We start from the raw sequence: 22,345 nt of genomic DNA on the forward strand, positions 1-22,345 counted from the left end.
AATAAAATAAAATAAAACTGTGCTTTAACCATCTTTAGGAAACAAGAGAGAAAAACTTACCTTTCCAATAAATGGAACTAGATGATGTTCACACATAGAAAACATATCGATGTCCTTCACAATCACCATCTCATCATGATCTTCATCAAAGATAGCATCGTTGAGGACATCTGAAATCAGAGGCTTGCTTTAGTAACATTTCCAATTTTGTAGTTGAAGAATAGAAAAGCTAACACCCTGTAGGTACATACAAACTGAGTCAATGTAAGAAAGGATGTTATTCCTAACTAAAATATTAATGACATGCAAATTAAAACTGGTTATTTTTCTCCCACCAATAACAAGCATTTTTAATGATGGAAAGAATCCTTATGACAAGGTATTACATAAAAAATGCAGGATTACCAGTATAGGAGAGTGAGAGAAAAACAGGGAGGGAGGAAAGGAGATAATTATGCAATGCAAAAGAGGAGATATTTCTGGTGATAAAACAGGGCCATTTTCACTTACTTCTATAGATTTTCTTGTACCGAACACTTTATAACAAATGTGTAGAAAACCACATTTGGAAAAAAAAAACAAAACTAATTTTTAGCTCTCTGACTTCTGAAGCTACATCCAGATACCCATAAACTTGACCTCTGCGTCAATCCCCCAAATTTTCTACTCTTTCTAGTTACTGTATGTAAGCATCAGACATATTCTAAACAGTTGCCTTCCTCCCTTTCTAAGAAAATGAATAACTACAGTTTGTGTGTGTCTGTCTGTCCAGGTTGGCTTTGGATGATGAACGGTCTCTTGTTTCACCTGTGGACTCTGGCACACAGGGACAGACATACATTTAGAAACAGAAGCTCTGTCTTTAAAAACTGCACTCATATCTGAACAGTTTGGCAGACTAGATACATTCCATTCACCTAGCTGGGTGATTTCAAGGATTGGGGGATACCCAATTTTTAGAGCATGGTGAGAGAGAAGGGTTCCACCCTTATACTGCTATTTCCCCTCAGAAAGGCTGGCTGCTGAGTGAGTCACAAGGAAGATGTGCAAACGTCCACCCACACAGGTCACAGCCTGACCTTCAGGGGCTCCGTTGCCACCAGAAGAGAGGCTCACAGATGTTGAGACATCATTTAATCACAGTTAACATCAGGGTATTCAGAGACACACTTGACTGTGTAGTAGAGCAGTCACTTATGTTGTAAACAAAAGTGAATGTGCGGGGTTTAGACACACAGATAAACCCTGCAACCCTGTTAAAAGAGGCTGATAAGATCCAGGGAGGAGAAGGCTCAGGGCCATTTTTTAAGTAAATACCCCTTTGCCGCAAGCAGTTTTCTTTCTTTTTTTTCTTCTTTCTTGTTAATATATAAAGGCTATGCCTTCAGCATACGGAGGTTCCTGGGCTAGGGGTCAAATTGGAGTTACAGCTGCCAGCCTATATCACAGCCACAGCAACTCAGGATCTGAGCCACATCTGCAACCTATGCTGTAGAAACACCAGATTCTTAGCCCACTGAGCAAGTCCAGGGATCAAACATGCATCCTCACAGATATGTTAGGTTCTTGAGGGTTTTTTAATTTTTTTTTTGTCTTTTGCCTTTTGTTTTTTTTTTTGTTTTTGTTTTTGTTTTTGTTTTTGTCTTTTTCTAGGGCCGCTCCCACAGCGTGTGGAGGTTCCCAGGCTAGGGGTTGAATCGGAGCTGTAGCCACTGGCCTATGCCAGAGCCACAGCAACTCGGGATCTGAGCCGCGTCTGCAACCTACACCACAGCTCACCGCAACACCAGATCCTCAACCCACTGAGCAAGGCCAGGGATCGAACCTGCAACCTCATGGTTCCTAGTCAGATTCGTTAACCACTGCGCCATGAGGGGAACTCCCCTTTTGTTTTTTTTTAGTGGCGCACCCACGGCATATGGAGGTTCCTAGGCTAGCAGTCTAATCAGAGCTACAAATGCCGGCCTATGCCACAGCCACAGCAACGTGGGATCCAAGCCTTGTCTGCGACCTAAACCACAGCTCACAGCCACGCTGGATCCGTAACCCACTGGGTGAGGCCAGGAATTGAACCTGCAACCTCATGGTTCCTAGTTGGGTTTGTTTCCACTGAGCCACGATGGGAACTCCTATGTTAGGTTCTTAATCCTCTGAGCTACAACAGGAACTCCCAAAAGCAGTTTTCTATTCTGACTACTCTGACCAAACCTTCAATTATATTTCGAGAAAAGTCCAAAAATAGATCCTTAATGCTCCCCCAAAGTATCCTGGCATTTTCCAAGGTTTTAATGTAATGTTATTGCCACACAAATCTTCAGTCACATAAGGAATCTGAAAGTAAAAACAAAAATTTTCTTAAAGAACAGAAGAGGAATTGTCAAATATAGGAAGTGTTCATTTGTTTTCTCTGGCAAAGAACGAGAGCATCCCCATGCTAAGCTCTGATGACAACCATGTGGCACAAGTTAAATGCTGGCCCTCGAGTTAGGCTTATATTAGCAAGTGGCTCCATCACTAACTGCTGGACCTTGCCTCAATCTTCTCAGCTGTGAAGTAGGTATGAAAAAAGTGCCTGCTTCACAGGGGTATCCTGAGATCATCCACTTGCATTTAGAAAAATGTAGGGGGAGTAAGTGGTAGATGATATTATTACTATTACTATAATTAAAATTAAGGAGACTTGAGGATTTGCCTTTGTGGCTCAGTGGAAACGAATCTGACTAGCATCCACGAGGACACAGATTCCATCCCTGGCCTCGCTCAGTGGGTTAAAGATCTGGCGTTGCCATGAGTTGTAGTTCAGGCCGGCAACTGTAGCTCTGATTCAACCCCTAACCTGGGATATATGCCACAGGTGAGACCTTAAAAAGACAAAAAACAAAAAAACAAAAAAAAGATTAAGAGACTTGCTACCTATGTGTCCCATGCACATTGATATACATTAGAATTTAAAAAGCAATAATTTGCTTCTGAGAAAGAGACTACAGAAAAGGAAAAGCAGTTACTTTATTATGGAGAAACCTGGCAGACACTGCTTTAAACCAAGTGATTACTGTCAACTTTACCAAAAATGAAATATATTGATATCATGTAGCTCCTGACATAAGACGATGAGAAGGGTACATCATCCCAGTAGTATTCTTCCCCAAAATCTATAACTGCAATTTAATCACCAGACAAATTTGAGAAACATTCTACAAAATGCCTAAACAAGTGCACTTTTGTAAAAGACATGGAAAGACTGAGGAACTATCCACATTAGAAGAAACTAAAGAAACATGACAACTAAATGCAATGGGAAAACAAAAATCTGAATAAAGCCTGTTGTTTATAGTACTGTACCAATATTAATTTCTTAAGTATTAATGATTGTACCACGGCCTTGTGAGACATTAGCATTAGAGGAAGCTGAGGAAAAGGTATATAGAAACTCTTTAAACTACCTTTGTCGGTATTCTGTAAGTTTCAAATTATTTCAAAATAAAAAGTTAAATGGAATGGGAGAAAACAGTTTCAAGTGATGCAACTGACAAGGGCTAAATCTCTAAAATATACAGCTTATACAACTCAACAGCAAAAAAACCAACAACCCAATGGAAAAATGGGCAAAAGACCTGAATAGACATTTTTCCAAAGAAGATATATACAGATGGCCAAAAGGCACATGAAAAAATGCTCAACATCACTGATTATTAGAGAAATGCAAATCAAAACTACTATGAGATACTACCTCACACCAGTCAGAATGGCCATCATTAATAAGTCCACAAGTAACAAATGCTGGAGGGGGTGTGGAGAAAAGGGAACCCTCCTACCCTGTTGGTGAGAATGTAAACTGGACAACCACTATGGAAAACAGTATGGAGGTACCTCAGAAAAATAAATATAGAACTACCATATGACCCAGCAATCACTCTTGGGCATATATCCAGACAAAACTTTCCTTGAAAAAGATACATGTACTCGCATGTTCATTACAGCACTATTCACAATAGCCAGGACATGGAAACAACTTAAACATCCATTGACAGACGAATGGATTAAGAAGATGTGAGATATATATATATATAATGGAATACTACTCAGCCAGCAAAAAGAACAAAATAATGCCATTTGCTGCAACATGGATGGAACTAGAGACTCTCATACTGAGTGAAATAAGTCAGAAAGAGAAAGACAAATACCATTTGATATCACTTATATCTGGAATCTAATATACGGCACAAATGAAACTTTTCACAGAAAAACTCATGGACTTGGAGAACAGATGTGTGATTGCAAAGGGGAAGGGGGAGGGAGTGGGATGGACTGGGAATCTGGGGTTAATAGATGCAAACTATTGCATTTGGAATGGATAAACAAGGAGATCCTGCTGTAGAGCACTGGGAACTATACCTAGTTACTTGTGATAGAGCATGATGGAGGATAATGTGAGAAAAAGAATGTATGTATGTATGACTGGGTCACTTTCCTGTACAGTAGAAAACTGACAGAACACAGTAAACCAGCTATAATGGAAAAAATAAAAATCATTTTTAAAAAGTTTAAAAAAAACACAGCAGAACAATATCCATCAACTAGAAAGCAATGGAATGCTACTCAGCAATAAAATGGGATAAATAATGATACATATCTAACATGGTTCAACTTCAAAAGAATTATACTAAGTGAATGAAGTCATACACACACACACCTATGTGAGATTCTAGGAAAAGCAACTATAATGACAGAAAGTAGACAGGCAGTTTACCACAGACCAGAGAGGTGGGAGAGAGGACTGCCTACAAAAGAATGTGAAGAATCTTTTTTGGTTGATGAAAGCCATTTAGACCTTTGCTATATTGGTGTCTACACAACTTAGGAATTTTTCATCAAAATTCAAACTGTACATATAAAGTTAGTAAATTTTATTGAATTTAAGTTACACCTAATAGAGATAACTTTTAAAAAACTGTGGTATATTATGCAACCTTTTGTGTAAAAGTCAAAAGGAGGAGATATGAACACATACACACATATATACACTTATCTTCAAAAGGAAACATTAGAAGAATAAATCAAAAAGCAAATAAAAATGATTACTGCTGGAAAGGGTGTGGAGAAAAAACTGGTTTAGCCACTATAGAAAACAGTAAGGAGGTTCCTCAAAAAACTAAAAATAGAGTTGCCATATGATCCAACAATTCCATTCCTGGGCATATACCCAAATAAAACTATAATTGGAAAAGATACATGTACTACTATGTTCACAGTAACACTATTTACAACAGCCAAGACATGGAAACAACCTAAATTTCCATTGACAGATAAATGTATAAACAAGATGTGGTGTGTGTGTGTATATATATATATATATATATATACACACATATATATATATATATAAAAGATGTGGTGTGTGTATATATATAGTGTGTGTGTGTGTGTATATATATATATATATACACACAATAAAAAATAATGAAATAATGGAATACTATGCAGCAATAAAAAGAATGGAATAATGCCATTTGAAGCAACATGGACCTAGAGATTATCATTCTAAGTGAAGTAAGTCAATGTGAAATCTAAAATAAGTTACAAATCAACATATCTACAAAATAGAAGTGGACTCACAGATAGAACATACTTGTGGCTGCCAGGGGAATAGGGGGAAAAGGATTGGGAGTTTGAGATTAGCAGGGACAAACTATTATATAGTGGATAAATAATAAGGTCCTATTGTGTAGCACAGGGAACAATATTCAATATCCTGTGACAAACCATAATGGACAAGAATATAAACAAATATACGCACACACTTGTTATATATAACTGAATCACTTTTCCATACAGAAGAAATTACTACATTGTAAATCAACTATAATAAAAATTTTTTAAATTAAAAAAACATTTACCCATAAAGGACCAAGAGAACGAGACAAAAGGGATACGACAGAAGTGAGACATCTTTGAAAAAAATTTGTTATATAATTTTGACTTTGAAATCATGTAAATCTTTTACATACTCAAAGAAAGCTAAACCATACCCCATATGTCGTAGTGCTTTGTGTGGTAATGAAACACTGATATGCTGCCTATATCCCATTTCATTAAACTGGACTCAGACTATAAACTTGACCTAGCCAAATCATTTTTCTTCAGTAATGAAGTCTTCCTGCTATATTTATTTATGTTTTGCTCTAACATATCTGAAAGCTACCATCTGTGGCTAAGAAGAACAAAACACTATCACAGATTGTTTTAATTTCCTGCCTGTTATCAGCATCAAAGAGGTAACCCTGGAAACAAGGATTTATGGCATTCTATTTCCCACTGTTGGTCATAACCGACAAAAGAAACCAAAGCCTCCTCCAAAAGTTAAAGGCTTGTCAATAACAACACCACATACAAAAAGTATAGAAGTATACCTTTCTCATATCATTGACTAAGCAATGACAACAAACAACCCTGCTGGGCTGCCATCCCTCAAGTATTTAGTCCCTTCCTGAAAGAGCAGTAAGGCAGGCCCACTAAATGATCCAAAGTACGTACTTAAGCACTCTCTGAAACAGGAGTTCTGACTCCCCCAGTGGGCTTGTTCAAATACAAATCACTGGGGCATTCCTGTCATGGCTCAGCAGAAACGAATCTGACTAGTATCCATGAGGACTCAGGTTCGATGCCTGGCATCACTCAGTGGGTTAAGGATCCAGTGTTGCCATGAGCTATGGTGTATGTCACAGACGTGACTTGGACCCCGTGTTGTTGTGGCTGTGGCTGTGGCCAGCAGCTACAGCCCTGATTCGACTCCCAGTCTGAGAACGTCCATATGCCTCAGGTGCAGCCCTAAAAAGAAAAAAAAAAAAAGGAAAGGAAGAAATACAAATCACTGGACCCCAACCCCACAGCTTCTGATTTAGGAGGTCTGGGGTGTGGGTGAGCCTGAGAATTTTCATTTCTAACAAGTTCCCAGAAGATGCTAATGCTCCTAGCCTGGGAACCATACTCTAAGAGCCCCTGTTTTGAAGTGTTCCACGTTCTGTGCTGCTACATAGAATCTTTACACCTTTAAAATGCTCCTACTCACACGTCACAACCTGTTTCTGCTGGGGTAAAAGGAAATCCCTAAGAGAAATTCCACACAAAAGGAAAATTATATCTAATGAAGTTTCTTTTGCATGAATGGTAATAGTAATTCATACTATCCTGGATGTTCTGTGATCAGCACCAAAAATTAGAGATCTCTGAGAATTCAGAATTGCACAGCTAATGCATCTCCCTGGAGGACAACAGTAAAGGACAATGGAAGAAGATGGAGTGCTGAACATATGTCCATCCTAAGGAACAGGAAGAAGAGAACGGGGTCTGCCTACTGGTTTTATTCTTCTTTCTTATTTTATTTTATTTTAATTACTTGGTTTTGTTTTTGGCTCCACTAGAAGCATGCGGGAAGTTCGTGGGCCAGGGATCAAACCCGCGCCACACCAGCGACTCAAGCCACAGCACTGACAATGCCAGATCCTTAACCCGCTGTGCCACAAGGGAACTCCTGCCTACTGACTTTAGAATTAAAAGAGAATAAGATGCAGAGAGTGAGATCTCTTTGCTTTGGCTGGAACTAAATCAACTCAAGAGGCTAACAAAGAGAAGCCCACTGGATTTAGTGGATCTGTATCACTGGCCCAAACCCTCTAAAATCAAACCTGCCCTGACCAGCATACAGTACTTACTTCATTGCATGTCCTGGTACCACTGTTATGTGTGCTAATTTCTGCTACACTTGGAGAGAAGTGTTGCAGCTTAAAGCTTTAGAGTTTCCACACAATATCCTATATGCCATGCACAGAGCCAGGGTTAAACAGAGATCTTCTATTTTATCCAATTAATATGTCAGTCTTTACCCTGTAATTTACTTCCTTAAAATAGAAGAGACTCCAAAGAAACTCATGTGGCCAAAGCAACATAAGAATTCTTATGTAGCATTATTGGCAATAACAAGAATTAGGAATTTAAACGTGCAGCAGAAGAACAATTACCCAGTTTGGGTAATCAGGCAATAAAATAGGACCCATCAGTCAAAGTGAGTGAATCTGAGCTACATTTATAACTTCCTGAAACAACGTCCAATGAAAAAAGCAAGCTCCAGAAGCAGTAGCAGATATGTACAGTGATGAAATAATTCATATTTTAAAACAAGAAAAATTTAAACATAAAATTTTTTCTCTGCCCATTTGGGCCTCCTCCCTCCCTTCAAATCAGCATTGTGACAATGAACTTCTTTGCAGAAGATACTGACTCACAGACTTTGAAAAGCTTATGGTTTCCAAATGAGACAGGGTTGGGGGGATGGGCCTGGGCTTTGGGATGGAAATGCTATAACATTGAGTTGTGATGACTGTTGTACAACCATAAATGCAATAAAATTCATTGAGTAATTTAAAAAATCATGCTTCTGCTTTATGCATTAATTAGACCTTCCAATGGCAGAAATACCATACCTGCTCAATCAAAAAGATCAGTTTCTTCTTCTGCTGCCACTCTTGTAACTCCTTAGAAGATAACATTCCTTTCTCAATCCTGTAGAGGGTCACGATGACCCACCACTCACCTTGTACATGCAAACCATCTTTGGTGAACTTTATGTACAATGACAACATACTATTTCCCTTAAAGAGAGCGACTGGTGCAGAAGAGACTGGTCTGATGACCTGAGGAGATACTGGGCTAAACCTAATGGAAGTTCTTGGTTTAAAAACGTATTTAAGCCCTTATTGGTGTTATGAGCTATATTACTTGTATTCTGCCTATCTTATAAGATTATTGTCTCTTGCATTATATAATGTGTTACTGAGCCTCAGATAAAATTAATGATGATTAGGAGTTCCTGTTGTGGCTCAGTGGAAACGAATCTGACTAGTATCCATGAAGATGCAGGTTTGATCCCTGGCCTCGGTCAGTGGGTTAAGGATCCAGGGTTGCTGTGAGCTGTGGTGTATGTAGGTCACAGAAACGGCTCAGATCTGGCATTGCTACGGCTGGGTGTAGGCCAGCAGCTACAGCTCCGAATAGACCCCTAGCCTGGGAACATCCTTATGCCATAGGTGCAGCCCTAAAAAGCAAAAATCATCATCACAATAATGATGATAATTAGCCAACTTGAAATGATTCACCAAATATATAGTCCTATAAGATCAATGATATTAGCGCAACTCTAGATATGGGAAGAAGCAATAAGTTGGAACCATTTCTTAGACCGTAATAGGCTTGGCTGAAATTAAGACTGAAAGGAACTGTAAAATAAAGTTGCCTACCATCCAGTTCTGTAAGAATCCAGTGAATAGCCACTGTAGTCGCTGACTTCAAAAGGAATTCACAAGGCGAAGATCGGGATGAGGCACTCTGTACTACAGGGAGACTGACAGAACTGGCCTCAGATAGTTAGACATCTTCAGGAGAAAATTTTCTGAACCCAGTTTCTTACATCTTACTTAGAAAAGCACTAAAACCGTTAACTAAGAGATCTCTTCCTCACAAGCAGCAGTAACCTTCTACCAAGGTGTGTGCTAGACTGCACACACACCTTGGTCAAAATCACATTTGTACTGGCCTCCCCACTTTCCTCTTCAGAACAGTCCTATGAGAGACTGTCTCTCAGGGGATAATCCTCAAGTTCGCTTGAATAAAATTTTCCATTTCTTAGTTAGATTGACCAGTGATTTTTTTCACTGACAACAGGATGATCCCCTTAAATGAAGTAGAAACAATACTGTTATTTGTGGACATACACATAATTGGAAGTATAAAAACAGGCGTGAGGGAGTTCCTACTGTTGTACAATAGGACTGGTGCTATCTCTGCAGCGCTGGGATGCAGGTTCGATCTGCACCAGGCACAGTGGGTTGAGCATCTGGCATTGCTGCAACTGCAGAGGAGGTCACACCTACAGCTCGGATCTAATCACTGCCTGGGGAACTCCATAGGCTGCAGGGCAGCCAAAAAGAAAAAACAAAAAAATAGGCATGAGAGTAAGAGATCAAATTCAGGATAGTGGTTAACTCTATGGAGGGAGGGTAACATGGTCAGAAAGAAATAACTATGAGCGTTATCTGTATTTTTAAAAGCAATAACAGCAAACTATTAAAGGTTTATTAAAATCAAATGAATGTTCACTCAACTAGTTCTTTGTACTTTTTCTTGTATATTTGTAACATTTCATTAATAAAAAGAAAGATTTTTTTTAAATTGAAGAGTTCATACACATGCTGGTGTATTCCTGGGGGGAGGGGGGAAGCAGCTGAAGTCACTTTTGTGCAGAAGGACTGGGACTAGAGGAGGATTCTGCAGGACACAGCCTGCTTCATTCAGTGCTGCAAATTCCTTCAGAAACGTCCCTAAATCACAATCTGAAATTAAAATAAAGGCTTCTGCCCTGAGTGTGACTTTAAAACTGTTTGCTCTCTACCTCCTGTTTGAAAAGTTTGCCATATGAGTAAGAGCAACATTAAAACAAATTAAAAGAAGAAAGAACATTCCTATCTCAGCTTTCATGTCCATCATGGTAATACACCTCTTGTTAGTACTTCCAACACACAGCTTTTTGCACCTAGGACAGAGTTAACATTTTTAAACTGGCCAAAATAAGCATGATCCCAAACATTCCACAGACTGACATAATGGCAGAAACTACGATGGCTTTAGACAACACTTCGCACCATCTACTGGAGTAGACAGAGATGCTGCACAGCTTTGATATGCTCCGTGAACTTATTTCATAAACAAAAACTGCAAGTCTGTCAGCAGGAAAGATCCAATGCGTTGCAAAGAAAGTAAAAATCTGGTGATTTTGGAAACTTTCCTTCCTGCCATCCTTGGTAGTGATAAATTCCCATGTTTCTTCTAAGCAATTAAAATATAGCTAAGACAACATGAATGGACTTTAAGGGTATTATGCCAAGTGCAATAAGTCAGATGGAGAAAGATAAAAGTATGATCTCACTCATACATGGAATCTAAAAAAGCTGAACTTGTAGAAACAGAGAGTATAATGGTGGTTACAAGGGGCTGGGAGGGTGGTGAAGATAAGTCAAAGAGTACAAACTTCCAGTTAGAAGGCGAGAAAATCCTGAGAGTTTAATGCACGGCTTTTTTTTTAATGATTTTTATTGTTTTCCATTATAGTTGATTTATAGTGTTCTGTCAATTTCTACTGTACAGCAAAGTGACCCAGCCATATATATATATATACACTTTTTATCACATTATCTTCCACCATGTTCTATCTATCACAAGTGACTAGATATAGTTCCCTGGGCTATACAGCAGGATCTCATTGCTTATCCACTCCAAATGCAATAGTTTGCAGCTATTAACCCCAGACTCCCAGTCCATCCCACTTCCTCCCCCTCCTTTTGATTATAATTAACAATACTGTATTACAAATTTGAAAGTTTGAGAGAGAGTAGATCTTCAACTTTTTTTTTTTGTCTTTTTGTCTTTTTAGGGCCACACTTACAGCACAAGGAGGTTCCCAGGCTAGGGGTCCAATCAGAGCTGCAGCCGCTGGCCTACACCACAGCCACAGCAACACAGGATCCGAGCCGCGTCTTCGACCTATACCACAGCTCACGGCAATGCCAGATCCTTAACCCACTGAGCAAGGCCAGAGATTGAACCCATTTCCTCATGGATGCTAGTCAGGGTCATTAACCACTGAGCCAAGACGGGAACTCCCCAAAGTTTTCATCAGGAGAAAGAAGTGATAATTATGTGATGTGATGGAGATGTTAGCTAGCCTATGGTGATAATCATACTGCAACACATAAGCATATCAAATCAACCACTGCACACCTTAAATTTATACAATGTTGCATGTCACTTATATCTTAATAAAGCTGGGGGGGGAATGCATAGCCAAGACTATTGAAATAAATATGCTGGCTGCCCTCAAAACAGTACTGATGTGACTGTTTCATTCGGAAAATAGAGTGACAGTAAGCTATTCCCATCCTCTCAGATGGCCTTGTCATGAACACTCCATCTATTAATGAGAGACAAATTTCATATATGAAGTTAACTGAGACTTTTTTCCTGATTACAACAGTAATGTTTGTTATAGTTTATTTATAAGACATCAAAATACTGAAATAAGAAAATGGAAGTACATATAATCTCGCTAACCAGACACAATTACTTTACTGGCTCTTAGGGAGCCACAAGCATGGTGGTTCAAGAAGGAGAATGATAAAGTAGAAGGAATGAATTAAAAGAGTCCAGAGAAGCAAGTTCTCTGCAGAGCTTTGTGCAGACTGTGACCAGGGCCACAAGGTCCTCACAGGTAAGAGGATGGTTTTCAAAAAGGAATTCAACATGACTCCCAGGTTCTTGGGCAAGAGTGTTGGAAATCAGGGCCAAATTACAACAGAATTACCTCCCCCTCCACCAGTAGCTTCTGAGAGTGCACAGCAAGGGCTAGTGGCTTTCTGTACTGAGGTAGGGTAAAGCACCTGTTTAAACTGTTTAGATTTATTCATGCGTAAAACTGCGGGCTGCCAATCATATATACCATTGACTCTCAAAATTATCCAAGCCAAAGAACTCTCATTCTGGGCGCAGTTTACTACTCTGAAAATTTGTGGTAGATGAAAATAAAATTCTGGAGTTCCGGTTGTGGCGCGGCAGAAAGGAATCTGACTAGGAACCATGAGTTTGAGGGTTTGATCCCTGGCCTTGCTCAGTGGGTTAAGGATCCAGCAATGTCGTGAGCTGTGGGGTAGGTCACAGATGCGGCTTGGATCCCAAGTTGCTATGGCTGTGCTGTAGGCTGGTGGCTACAGTTCCAATTAGGCCCCTAGCCTGGGAACCTCCATATGCCACGGGTGCAGCTCTGAAAAGACAAAAGACAAAAAATAATAATAATAATTAATAAATAAATAAAATTCTTACAAAGCTATTTAAATAAAGAAACAATATATCCAAGGAGTCATTTTAAAAATACACAATTGTCCAGGAGTTCCCTTTGTGGCACAGCAGAAACAAATCCAACTAGTATCCATAAGGACTCAGGTTCAATCCCTGGCCTTGCTGAGTGGGTTAAGGATCCAGTGTTGCTGTGAGCTGTGGTGTAGGTCAGCAGCTACAGCTCTGATTCGACCCCTAGCCTGGGAACTTCCATATGCCATGGGTGTGGCCATAAAAAAGCAAAAAAAAATAATAAAATAAAAAATACACAATTGTCAAATTTAGTTTTTCAATTGAATAATTTTTGTCTATCTTTCATGATCCTGCTGTTCAAATGGAATTTACAAAATATATGGTGGCAACAAGGTCTGGTTCACAGCAGTTCTAAAGAAAGAACATATCAATATGATCAACTAAACATTTGCTTCAAAAGCCTTTAATAGGCTCGTGCCTTATCCCATTTTCGCTTACACCATGAAATTTCATACTAATGGATGTTAGGGAACCATCTATTATCCTATCCAAAAAATAAGTACCAACAGGGTATCAAGCCTTTATCATTCACGACAAATGATTAGGCAACAAGATATCATCTTTTTTTTTTGTCTTTTCAGGGCCACACCTACAGCATAGGAGGGTTCCCAGGCTAGGGGTCAAATCGGAGCTGTAGCCTCTGGCCCAAGCCACAGCCACAGCCACAGCAACACAGGATCCAAGATGAGACTTCGACCTACACCACAGCTCATGGCAATGCCAGATCCTTAACCCACTGAGCAAGGCCAGGGATCAAACCTGTGTCCTCATGGATGCTAGTCAGATTGTTTCCACTAGGCCATGACAGGAACTCCAAGAGATCATCTTTTAGAATAGTGGCTCCCAAATAAGGCCAGTCATAGGGAACCTTGGAAAATGTAGCTTCCCAAGCCATCCCAACAAAGTCTGATTCACTGGGTGTGGAGGTGATCCCAGGATTATGTTTTTTAAAAACTCAAGCAATTCTGATAACCAGTTAAGCTGAGAGTGTAAGTTTTTGAGAGGTGAGAGAGGATAAGGGTTGAAAATGGACTCACCACTGGCTCTAATTTGCTGTTGAGCAAGGCCGAACAGTGGATAACATAATTCCTCACCATAAACCCTCACTACTTGTCACCAAGTCAGAGGGTGACAACTCTTGCAGAGTACTAGGAGCTCTGCACAGCAGATGGGGAGGAGGCTGGGAAGAGAGACTGAGGCTGGGGGCGGTGACAAGAGGAGAGACAAAGAGAAGGAGATGAAGCCAACTTTAGAGCAGGCGGCAGAAAGGACCACATGGTCCAGTTGAGAAAAGTAGAGGAAGGAGGACCTCACACAAGAAAGCTGTACCCATATCCCAGAAAAATACCAGCTATTTAAGAAATTAACCGGTGGAAGTTCCCTTTGTGGCTCAGCAGTAGTGAACCTGACTAGAAAGCATGAGAAGGAGGATTCGATCTCCAGCCTAGCTCAGGGTGTTGGGGATCTGGCGTTGCCATGAGCTGTGGTATAGGGTACAGATGAGGCTTGGATCTGGCGTTGCTGTGGCTATAGTGTAGGCCGGCAACTACAGCTCCAATTAGACCCCTAGCCTGGGAACCTCCATATGCCTTGGGTGTGGCCCTAGAAGAGACAAATAAGAAACCTTAAAATCTGAGAAAATAATAGGCCTATCTGAAAAACTATTTGGAGAATGATATAGCTAAACTACCAAGGCAATATTTACGTAAAGGGAAAATTATGGGCTAGGAGAAGAAATACAGCTGAATTGAAGATCAAGATGGAGCCAGGCCTTCAGCATGGATAGGAAGAGAGTTTTCTAGAGGTGGTGAGGAAAGGAGGGACTATATGAGATGAAACAGAAAGGCGGGAAACAAAAAAAGGAAAGGTGCACTGCCTGAATGGATCATGCCCTGGGCTGAAAACAGATTCCCTTCCATTTTAGCATATTTTTCAAGTTAAAATTTATGTTTAGTTCATGACCTTTTTCAAGTCTTGCCACACACTGCACTGGCCAAAATTTATCATCCTCATTTGACAGATGGGAAAACTGATGCTCTACTTGGAAGCACTAAGTGCCTGCTGAGGAAAAGCCAAATGTTAAAGAGCTGGATTTTGACTCCTGTCTTCTGATTCCAGATGAAAGTTCCATCGCCACCCATCAGAAGTCTGAACCTGGCGAGCCCAATCAGGAGTTACTGCAGCCATGAGGTGACAAGGACTAAAGTCAATGACAGCACAGGAAATGAAGAAAGTGAATCTAATTTTTAAAGAAAACGTAAAATTACTTAGAAATATGGAGGCTGAAGGAGAGGAAAGGGCCAAGCTAACTGCCAGCACAGGAGAACAGCTAGAAAGAGTGGCCTGATACCCACCGACTGTTACAACCCAGAGCTGGTGCACATCATCACAAAATACTGTTTCACCTACTATTTATCTGGTTTATATGCAGGAGAATTCAGTAATGTAATACTACATTGACCTTTACTTTTTGAAATCAAACTGAAACAGTTTCAGAGGAAAGAATCCCACTAAATCTTCGAACTAATAAAAAGGCTTTAAAAAAAAAAAAAAAAGAACTTCTCTATGGAAGTTTATCCTTAGAAAAAAGGTTTAAAAAATGCTTTTCAGGAAAAACCTGTGTCATGAAGGTGCAAACACTACAGTCAATGGAAGTGGATCCTGAACAACTAAAAGAAATTGATTGGTCTCTTGGTGAAATTGGAGTCAAAAACATTTTATTTTTATGTCTACTCCCTTACCACAGAAAATACCACTGTTTTTTTGGCCCATGGCTGGTAACAGCAACATGGATCCAGATCTCCTCTTTCTAACCTAGTAGGTACTAAGCACATATGGCTACTAAGCACTTGAAATGTGGCTAGTCTGAATTGAAAGATTGTTTAAGTATGAAATATCTACTGAATTTTAAAAAACTTAGTACAAAAAAAGAATATAAAATATTTCATTAATTTTTATATTAACTATATGTTGAAAAAATTTTGGACATATTAGTTTAAATAAATATATTATTAAAATTAAAAAATTAAATTAAAAAAATTAAAAATTGCTTTTCAGGAGTTCCTGTCATGGCTCAGTGGTGAACAAATCCGACTAGGAACCATGAGGTTGCGAGTTTGATCCCTGGTCTTGCTCAGTGGGTTAAGGATCCAGTATTGCCATGAGCTGTGGTGTAGGTTGCAGAACGCGGCTCAGATCCTGCATTGCTGTGGCTGTGGTGTAGGCCAGTGGCTACAGCTCCAAATAGACCCCTAACCTGGGAACCGCCATAGCTGCTGGTGTGGCCCTAGAAAAGACGAAAAGACAAAAAGACAAAAAAAAAATTGCTTTTAAACCAACTAGAGTCTTAAAACCTTCAAGATCTAAACACTGTGTGTCTCCTGATCATGATATCACATGAAGAAAAGAGTATTCTTGCTAAAAATGTTTTCCCTGAATTTCATCAAGTTTTTGATCTAACTTCCAGTTTGCAGGAATATGAGGGATAGAGAAACAAGTTAAATGAAAACAATCACCCAAATCTCCTCCAAGGTGGAGCATCTTACAGGACAGCTTACAATCTCTGACCAGTGGTGGGGGGAGAGAGGGATAGTAGAAGTCTTCTCGATTAAAATCCCAACAATCGAACGCAAATGTATAGATACAGAGTGGGTTTGAACAAATCATGAGTGAAGGACATTTGGGGAAACTAGGGAAATTTAAATGTAGATTAGGTATGAAATGATAGGAAGGAATTAATAGGTAATTTTACAAAGGATAGTATAAACAGTTAAGAAGAAAAACACTTCCTAGTGTGAGATTTCACCTCTAAATACACATCTCTGATTTGCTCTCAGGAAAAGAGCAGACCATGACAATATGGCAAAACCTTAATTTCGAGGCTAGGTACTAAGGAGACAGCTGTCCCTTAAACAGTTTTGTCTATTTTGTGTTTAGAAATTTTGTCAATGAAAAGTAAAAGTCCTGATTCTAACAAAATATCACTTTTCTTGTTATTACTGTTCTACCAACAAATTCAACAGTTCCTCTTCTAATTGATATGATGCTTTATTAATAGACTAGAACTTCAAGTGTCAGTATGACTAGCAACTGCTTATTCTTGGAGAGGTGTCTGCAATATTCCTGAGGGGAAAGTCTCTAAATAAATTCTTTGTCCAATCAAAGGGGATATAGGTTAGAAGACCACCAACCCTAAAGGGCGAATTGACAAAGAACCTTTTAGAAAATCTGCATCATAAGAACAATAAGAGGGACCTGTTACCATAGAAACTATCTGTGTGGCTTGAATGTTTCAAAGGAAAACAGCACCTCCAGCAACAAAAGAAGCCTGAGGTCCTTGCTAGGACCTCATCTGTCAGCTGCTAGAAGTCAACAGAGTGAGGGAAGAGATGCTGCTGACAGGTGTGCCCATACTTTAGACCTCGGGGTGACAATGCAACTCAAATCCTTGCCCTGCAGACCCGATCTTGAAAGTGACTTGTGCAGGGTCATAAACTAGTTAGCGCAGATGCCCTGACCAGTCCAGACTAGTTGTTCTTCCCTTTACATCAGGATGATTCTTAGTTAACACACTAAAATAGCTTAAGAAACATCAAAGGGACCCTTGATATTACATCAGTAAACATTTCTAACATGCTAAATATGCAGCTAAGAGACTTGTCTCCCTTTTATAAATTACTTCATTTGTAAAGGGCCACCCTCAAGTAGGCTCAGTTTACTGTGGTGGAGGTGGTATAAAAAGAGATGGATATTAAAATGAAAGAAAAAATAGCATGGGCCTCCACTGAGGCAAATCCTGAAGGCATTAACAGCTGGAGGCTGTCAGCAAACTGCACCTTACCCTTATGGCTGAAAGGCAAACTGTTTCTGATGGGCAATCAGAGCGGCATACCTCCTGGGTTGCCTGGCATCAATGGAAGCACTTGTGTCTAAAGGGGGCTGGTGAGTCAGAGAGGTGTGATCTACAACAGCTCTACCTTAAAGTGCTCTGGAGTTCGGCAGAGCCCTCACAGAGTGAACAGCCTCTCAGCTGAACTCTTATGCTCATGCTCATGAACCCCTTACGAAGGCATAAACTATACAATCCATGTAATTGTATTTTAAGCTATTTAGTGACAAATTCCCTGCCTGGGACATTTGTCAATGATTTCTGTTGAACTGGACTCTGGAGAATAAAAACAAATACATATATATAAAACACATTATGCTTCACATCAACAGCTGTGAACTTCACTGAAACAGCATCTGGACCAACAAGGTCTCAAAAAAATTCAACCTGGAACTTAGCAACTTCCAATTTCCTCACCTAAACCTGTTGCTTGGTTGCTTGTTCATATAATTCTAGAGGCCATAGCTGTTGTGGGGTGGGGTGGAGGAGTGGTGTCTCATGGTTAGCAACCAAACCGCCCCCCAAAAAAAGGAGGGAAAATTAGAGGAAGAGAGCAGATAATAAGGACCAAATATTGCAGAACAAGCCTCATGTAGGACAGACTTCTACCTCAGTCTCCAGCTGCAGTATGGTGAGACAGAGTGGTTTTTCAAAACACGCTATGCATTAAACTAAAATATTGAATTGCATGGAGTTCCCGTCATGGCTCAGTGGTTAACAAATCTGACTAGGAACCATGAGGTTGCAGGTTCGATCCCTGGCCTTGCTCGGTGGGTTAAGGACCTAGCCTTGCCGTGAGCTGTGGTGTAGGTTGCAGACGTGGCTCAGATCTGGTGTTGCTGTGGCTGTGGTGTAGGCCGGCCGCTATGGCTCTGATTAGAACCCTAGCCTGGGAACCTCCATATGCCGCAGATGCAGCCCTAAAAAGACAAAAAAATTTTAAAAAAATAAATAAATAAAATAGTGAATTGCCCCTTGTGAGGAGATGGTGATGAAAGATAAGAAAAAAAAAATTCAGGCAAGAAGCTGGAACACAACAAAACCTCACAGCCATGGCGAGGAAAGACATGAGGAAACAAGTCAAGTATTTTTGGAAGGAGGAGACCTACTGGATGTCTGTAAAATCACATTGGCCCCAATGAATAGGGGCAGGACAAGCTAGGAGGTAAGGCCACCAGTTAGGAAGATGCTTCAGGTGAGAGATGACTAAGAGTCATCAAGAGAACATAAGAGAATCTAAAGACAGTTAGGAAGTACATAAGTGAGGATTTGGAGCACAAGTAACTGAGGGGATTCATGAGACAGAAGAAATGCAAGATGAAACGAATGACCAGATAATAAAGACTGGACCAACCGGCAATGTGTGTTCAGGTAAACATGAGAAGGGCTGATTGGCCTGAATGGACTTTAAAAACATCAGAGAAGGAAGCCAGCCCTAATGCCTTCCCATGCTGATCTTTAAAGAGTTTAAAATAAACTAATTGCTTGGAAAGCTTCGTTTAATTTTAACTCAATGGTACAGACACCTATGAATATTAGTGTATTTTTTTATTCCAGAACACTTAAGACTATAACCTTCCCTTAACTATCAGCGATTATATCTGTTTAAAAGAAAAAAATAAAAATAAATTTCCTTCTAGGCTCAGCTCAAAATCTACCTCCCTCCACAGTCATCTGTGGTTTCAAGTCTCTCTGCCAGAAGAACTCACTTTCCTTCAGACCACACAGAACCCCACTTGTTCCTCTCTGCAAGAACTTAGCATCGGATCCCTGCTAACACAGACCACAGGCTCCTTGAAGGCCAAGCCCAGGCCGACCAGTTTCGTTTCCCCTTTAACACTTGCCACACAGTCATTCACAGACTTGGTGTTTGATAAATAAATACACACACAGTTACTATGTCCTCAATTCTAAAAATTTCTTAAAATAAGTAAACATATGATACTTACAAATTTAATAATCTACGACATTCTACAGAATAAGTCATTTGTGCAAAGGAGGAACAAGCGGGTCTCTTCCAACTTTAAAACAGTGTTCTTGGAGTTCCTGTTGTGGCCCAGTGGAAATGAATCAGACAAGGAACCATGAGTTTGCAGGTTCGATCCCTGGCCTTGCTCAGTGGGTTAAGGATCCGGCCTTGCTGTGAGCTGTGGTGTAGGTCGCAGATGTGGCTCACATCCTGCATTGCTGTGGCTCTGGTGTAGGCTGGTGGCTACAGCTCCAATTAGAACCCTAGCCTAGGAACCTCCACATGCTGTGGGTACAGCCGCAAAAAGCAAAAAAAATAAACAAACAAAAAAAACAAACGATGTTCTTAACACAGACAAACCTTGAAGGCATTATGTTAAGTGAAATAAGCCAGGACACACTGGCTTTGAGCTGAAATCACACACACCTAGGTTCTGCTCTGTGACCTCTGACAAGTGACATGACCAGAGCACCCTCAGTTTCCACCCCTTCAGAGTGAGTACGGCCTCTGAGTTGACAGGAAGATCATTCAAGATCACATGCACACATCTGGCAGCTTCCCAGGGCTTGGGCACCCAAACCCTGCTCTTTAACACCTAAAACTTTCATTCACCAGCCTCCAGCATGTTGCTCCCTTGATACAAGCCAGGGGGAATCTCACGGGATCCTACGAGTCAGGAAAAATACCCTCAAAAAATTTCTTGTTTCCTGTAATTTGTCAAATTGTTCCCTAAAGTCCTACAATCCGGTTTCTGAGCACATTAAGCTACTGAAACTACTAACATCACCTTCAAATGAAATCTCAGTACCCATGGTGACCATGAAGTGCCGTAGCCCTTCAAATATGCTGGGTTCCTCTTAGCACTTCATGTGCACTAACTCATTTAATCCTCGAAACAACCCCCAAAACGAATGGGTACCATTAATTGCCCCAATTTACAGGTGAGGTAATTCAGGCACAGCAGGGCAGTGACAGGATGTGAAGCCATGCAATCCCACTCAAGTCTACCACATCTTTGACCTCTTCCTCGGCTCCTTGCTCCTTTTAATGCCATCCCCTGCCTCTCAGTCTTCCTTTAGGGCCATCTCAGCTGACTCTTCTCTCACTCTTCCCACAGGTGGCATGCTAACATCTCCTCCTCTGCTCCTTTGAGGAGCTCAGGCATTCTCCTAGCTTCGACCATCAGCCTTACAGTGATAATTCACTTAAATTTCTAGCCTTCATTCATGCCATCTCTTGCCCAGTTTATTTCCTCCCTTTCCTTCTGCACAAATGCAAATTCTAACCACTCTCATCTCAAAAGCTGTTGCAGTTGCTTTTAGTGCAACTGTGTACAACTATATTATTGCGCCGGGGGTCAGGAATTCAGACAGGCACAGAGGAGATGAATGGCCTCTGGTCTACAAAGTCTTGGGCCTCAGGGAGGACCACTAGTTGTCTGGGGACTGGAATCACCTGGAGGAGTCTTTACTCACATGTCTAGTGCTTGGTATCAGCCGTTGGGTGGGACCCCAGCTAAAGCCATCAGCTAGTACATCCAGGTGAGTCCTCTCCATGTGGCAGAGCTTCCTCACAGCATGGTAGCCTCCAAGTAACTGGATTTTTTACATTGCTGCGCCTCAGGCCTGCAAAACTTCCCACGTTCTTTTAAAACACTTTCTGATTAACCCAAATGCACAGTTTTTCCTCACCATAAAAAAAGGAATATATTATCAGGTGCTTTTCACATACCTCCTTAATTTTTGTAAAAGCCCAGGCAAAGTAGGTATTACCATCCTTTACAAAAAGAGAAAATAAATAAATAAATAAATATAGTGCAAAGTACTGATTCCACTTATCTGCCATCTACCCAGTTCACATCCCTGATTAACATGTAACCTTCTGTGCATCCCCCAACTCTTAATATAAACAACACTTATTGTCCCTTCCTCCACCTTTTTTTCTGTAAAATATAACTCTTCTGCCTCATTTAGCCATTCTAAGGGGACTAGACATGTAGGATGCCTCCTTTCCTGGCTACAGTGACTAACCCTCAGCATATGTCATTTCATGTATGTAATTCACGAGGCAGCATTTTCAAATAGGATATATGCATTTGTATTTGATACATGTTGCCAAATTAGTCTCCATAAGGATAGTTATACTCTCAAGAGTAATATTTGTTTTCCTATAACTTCAATAATGTAATGCAATATCAAATTTCTAGATTTTTTGCCAATCAAACAAGGAAAAAATATACCTTGGTATCCTGAAAGATTTTCTAGAGGTTCTTCCCCATGAGAATTTTGATGTGCCAGGGAAACGGGTTAGTTGCTTCAATGGATACCTTGAATAACATGTTGACTGGATATAGAAGGAGCCATGTCAACTAGCAGGTGAGTTTCTCAGGTGCAGGACTCTATGAAGGACACAAAGATGTCTAAGGGGTGACCCCTGGTTTAGAAGTGTTCAGAGATCTGCTAGAAATCATTTCCATGGCTTTTTCATAAAGCTAAGTCCCTTATGTTTTTCTTCAG

At 40.3% G+C, this 22,345-nt stretch overlaps 1 protein-coding gene across 3 annotated transcripts in view; it reads right to left on the reverse strand.

Moving 5' to 3' along the window:
- The window catches only part of GCH1 (GTP cyclohydrolase 1), a 108,293-nt gene that overhangs the window by 77,968 nt on the left and 7,980 nt on the right, over nucleotides 1-22,345 (reverse strand). For all 3 annotated transcript variants that reach the window (XM_047767388.1, XM_047767387.1, XM_047767389.1), the window contains exon 2: nucleotides 61-170. In XM_047767388.1, the coding sequence (XP_047623344.1) occupies nucleotides 61-170 (110 nt within the window). The remainder of the gene's footprint in view (nucleotides 1-60; nucleotides 171-22,345) is intronic.

Source organism: Phacochoerus africanus, chromosome 2, assembly GCF_016906955.1.
Source record: "Phacochoerus africanus isolate WHEZ1 chromosome 2, ROS_Pafr_v1, whole genome shotgun sequence".
NCBI lineage: Eukaryota > Metazoa > Chordata > Mammalia > Artiodactyla > Suidae > Phacochoerus > Phacochoerus africanus.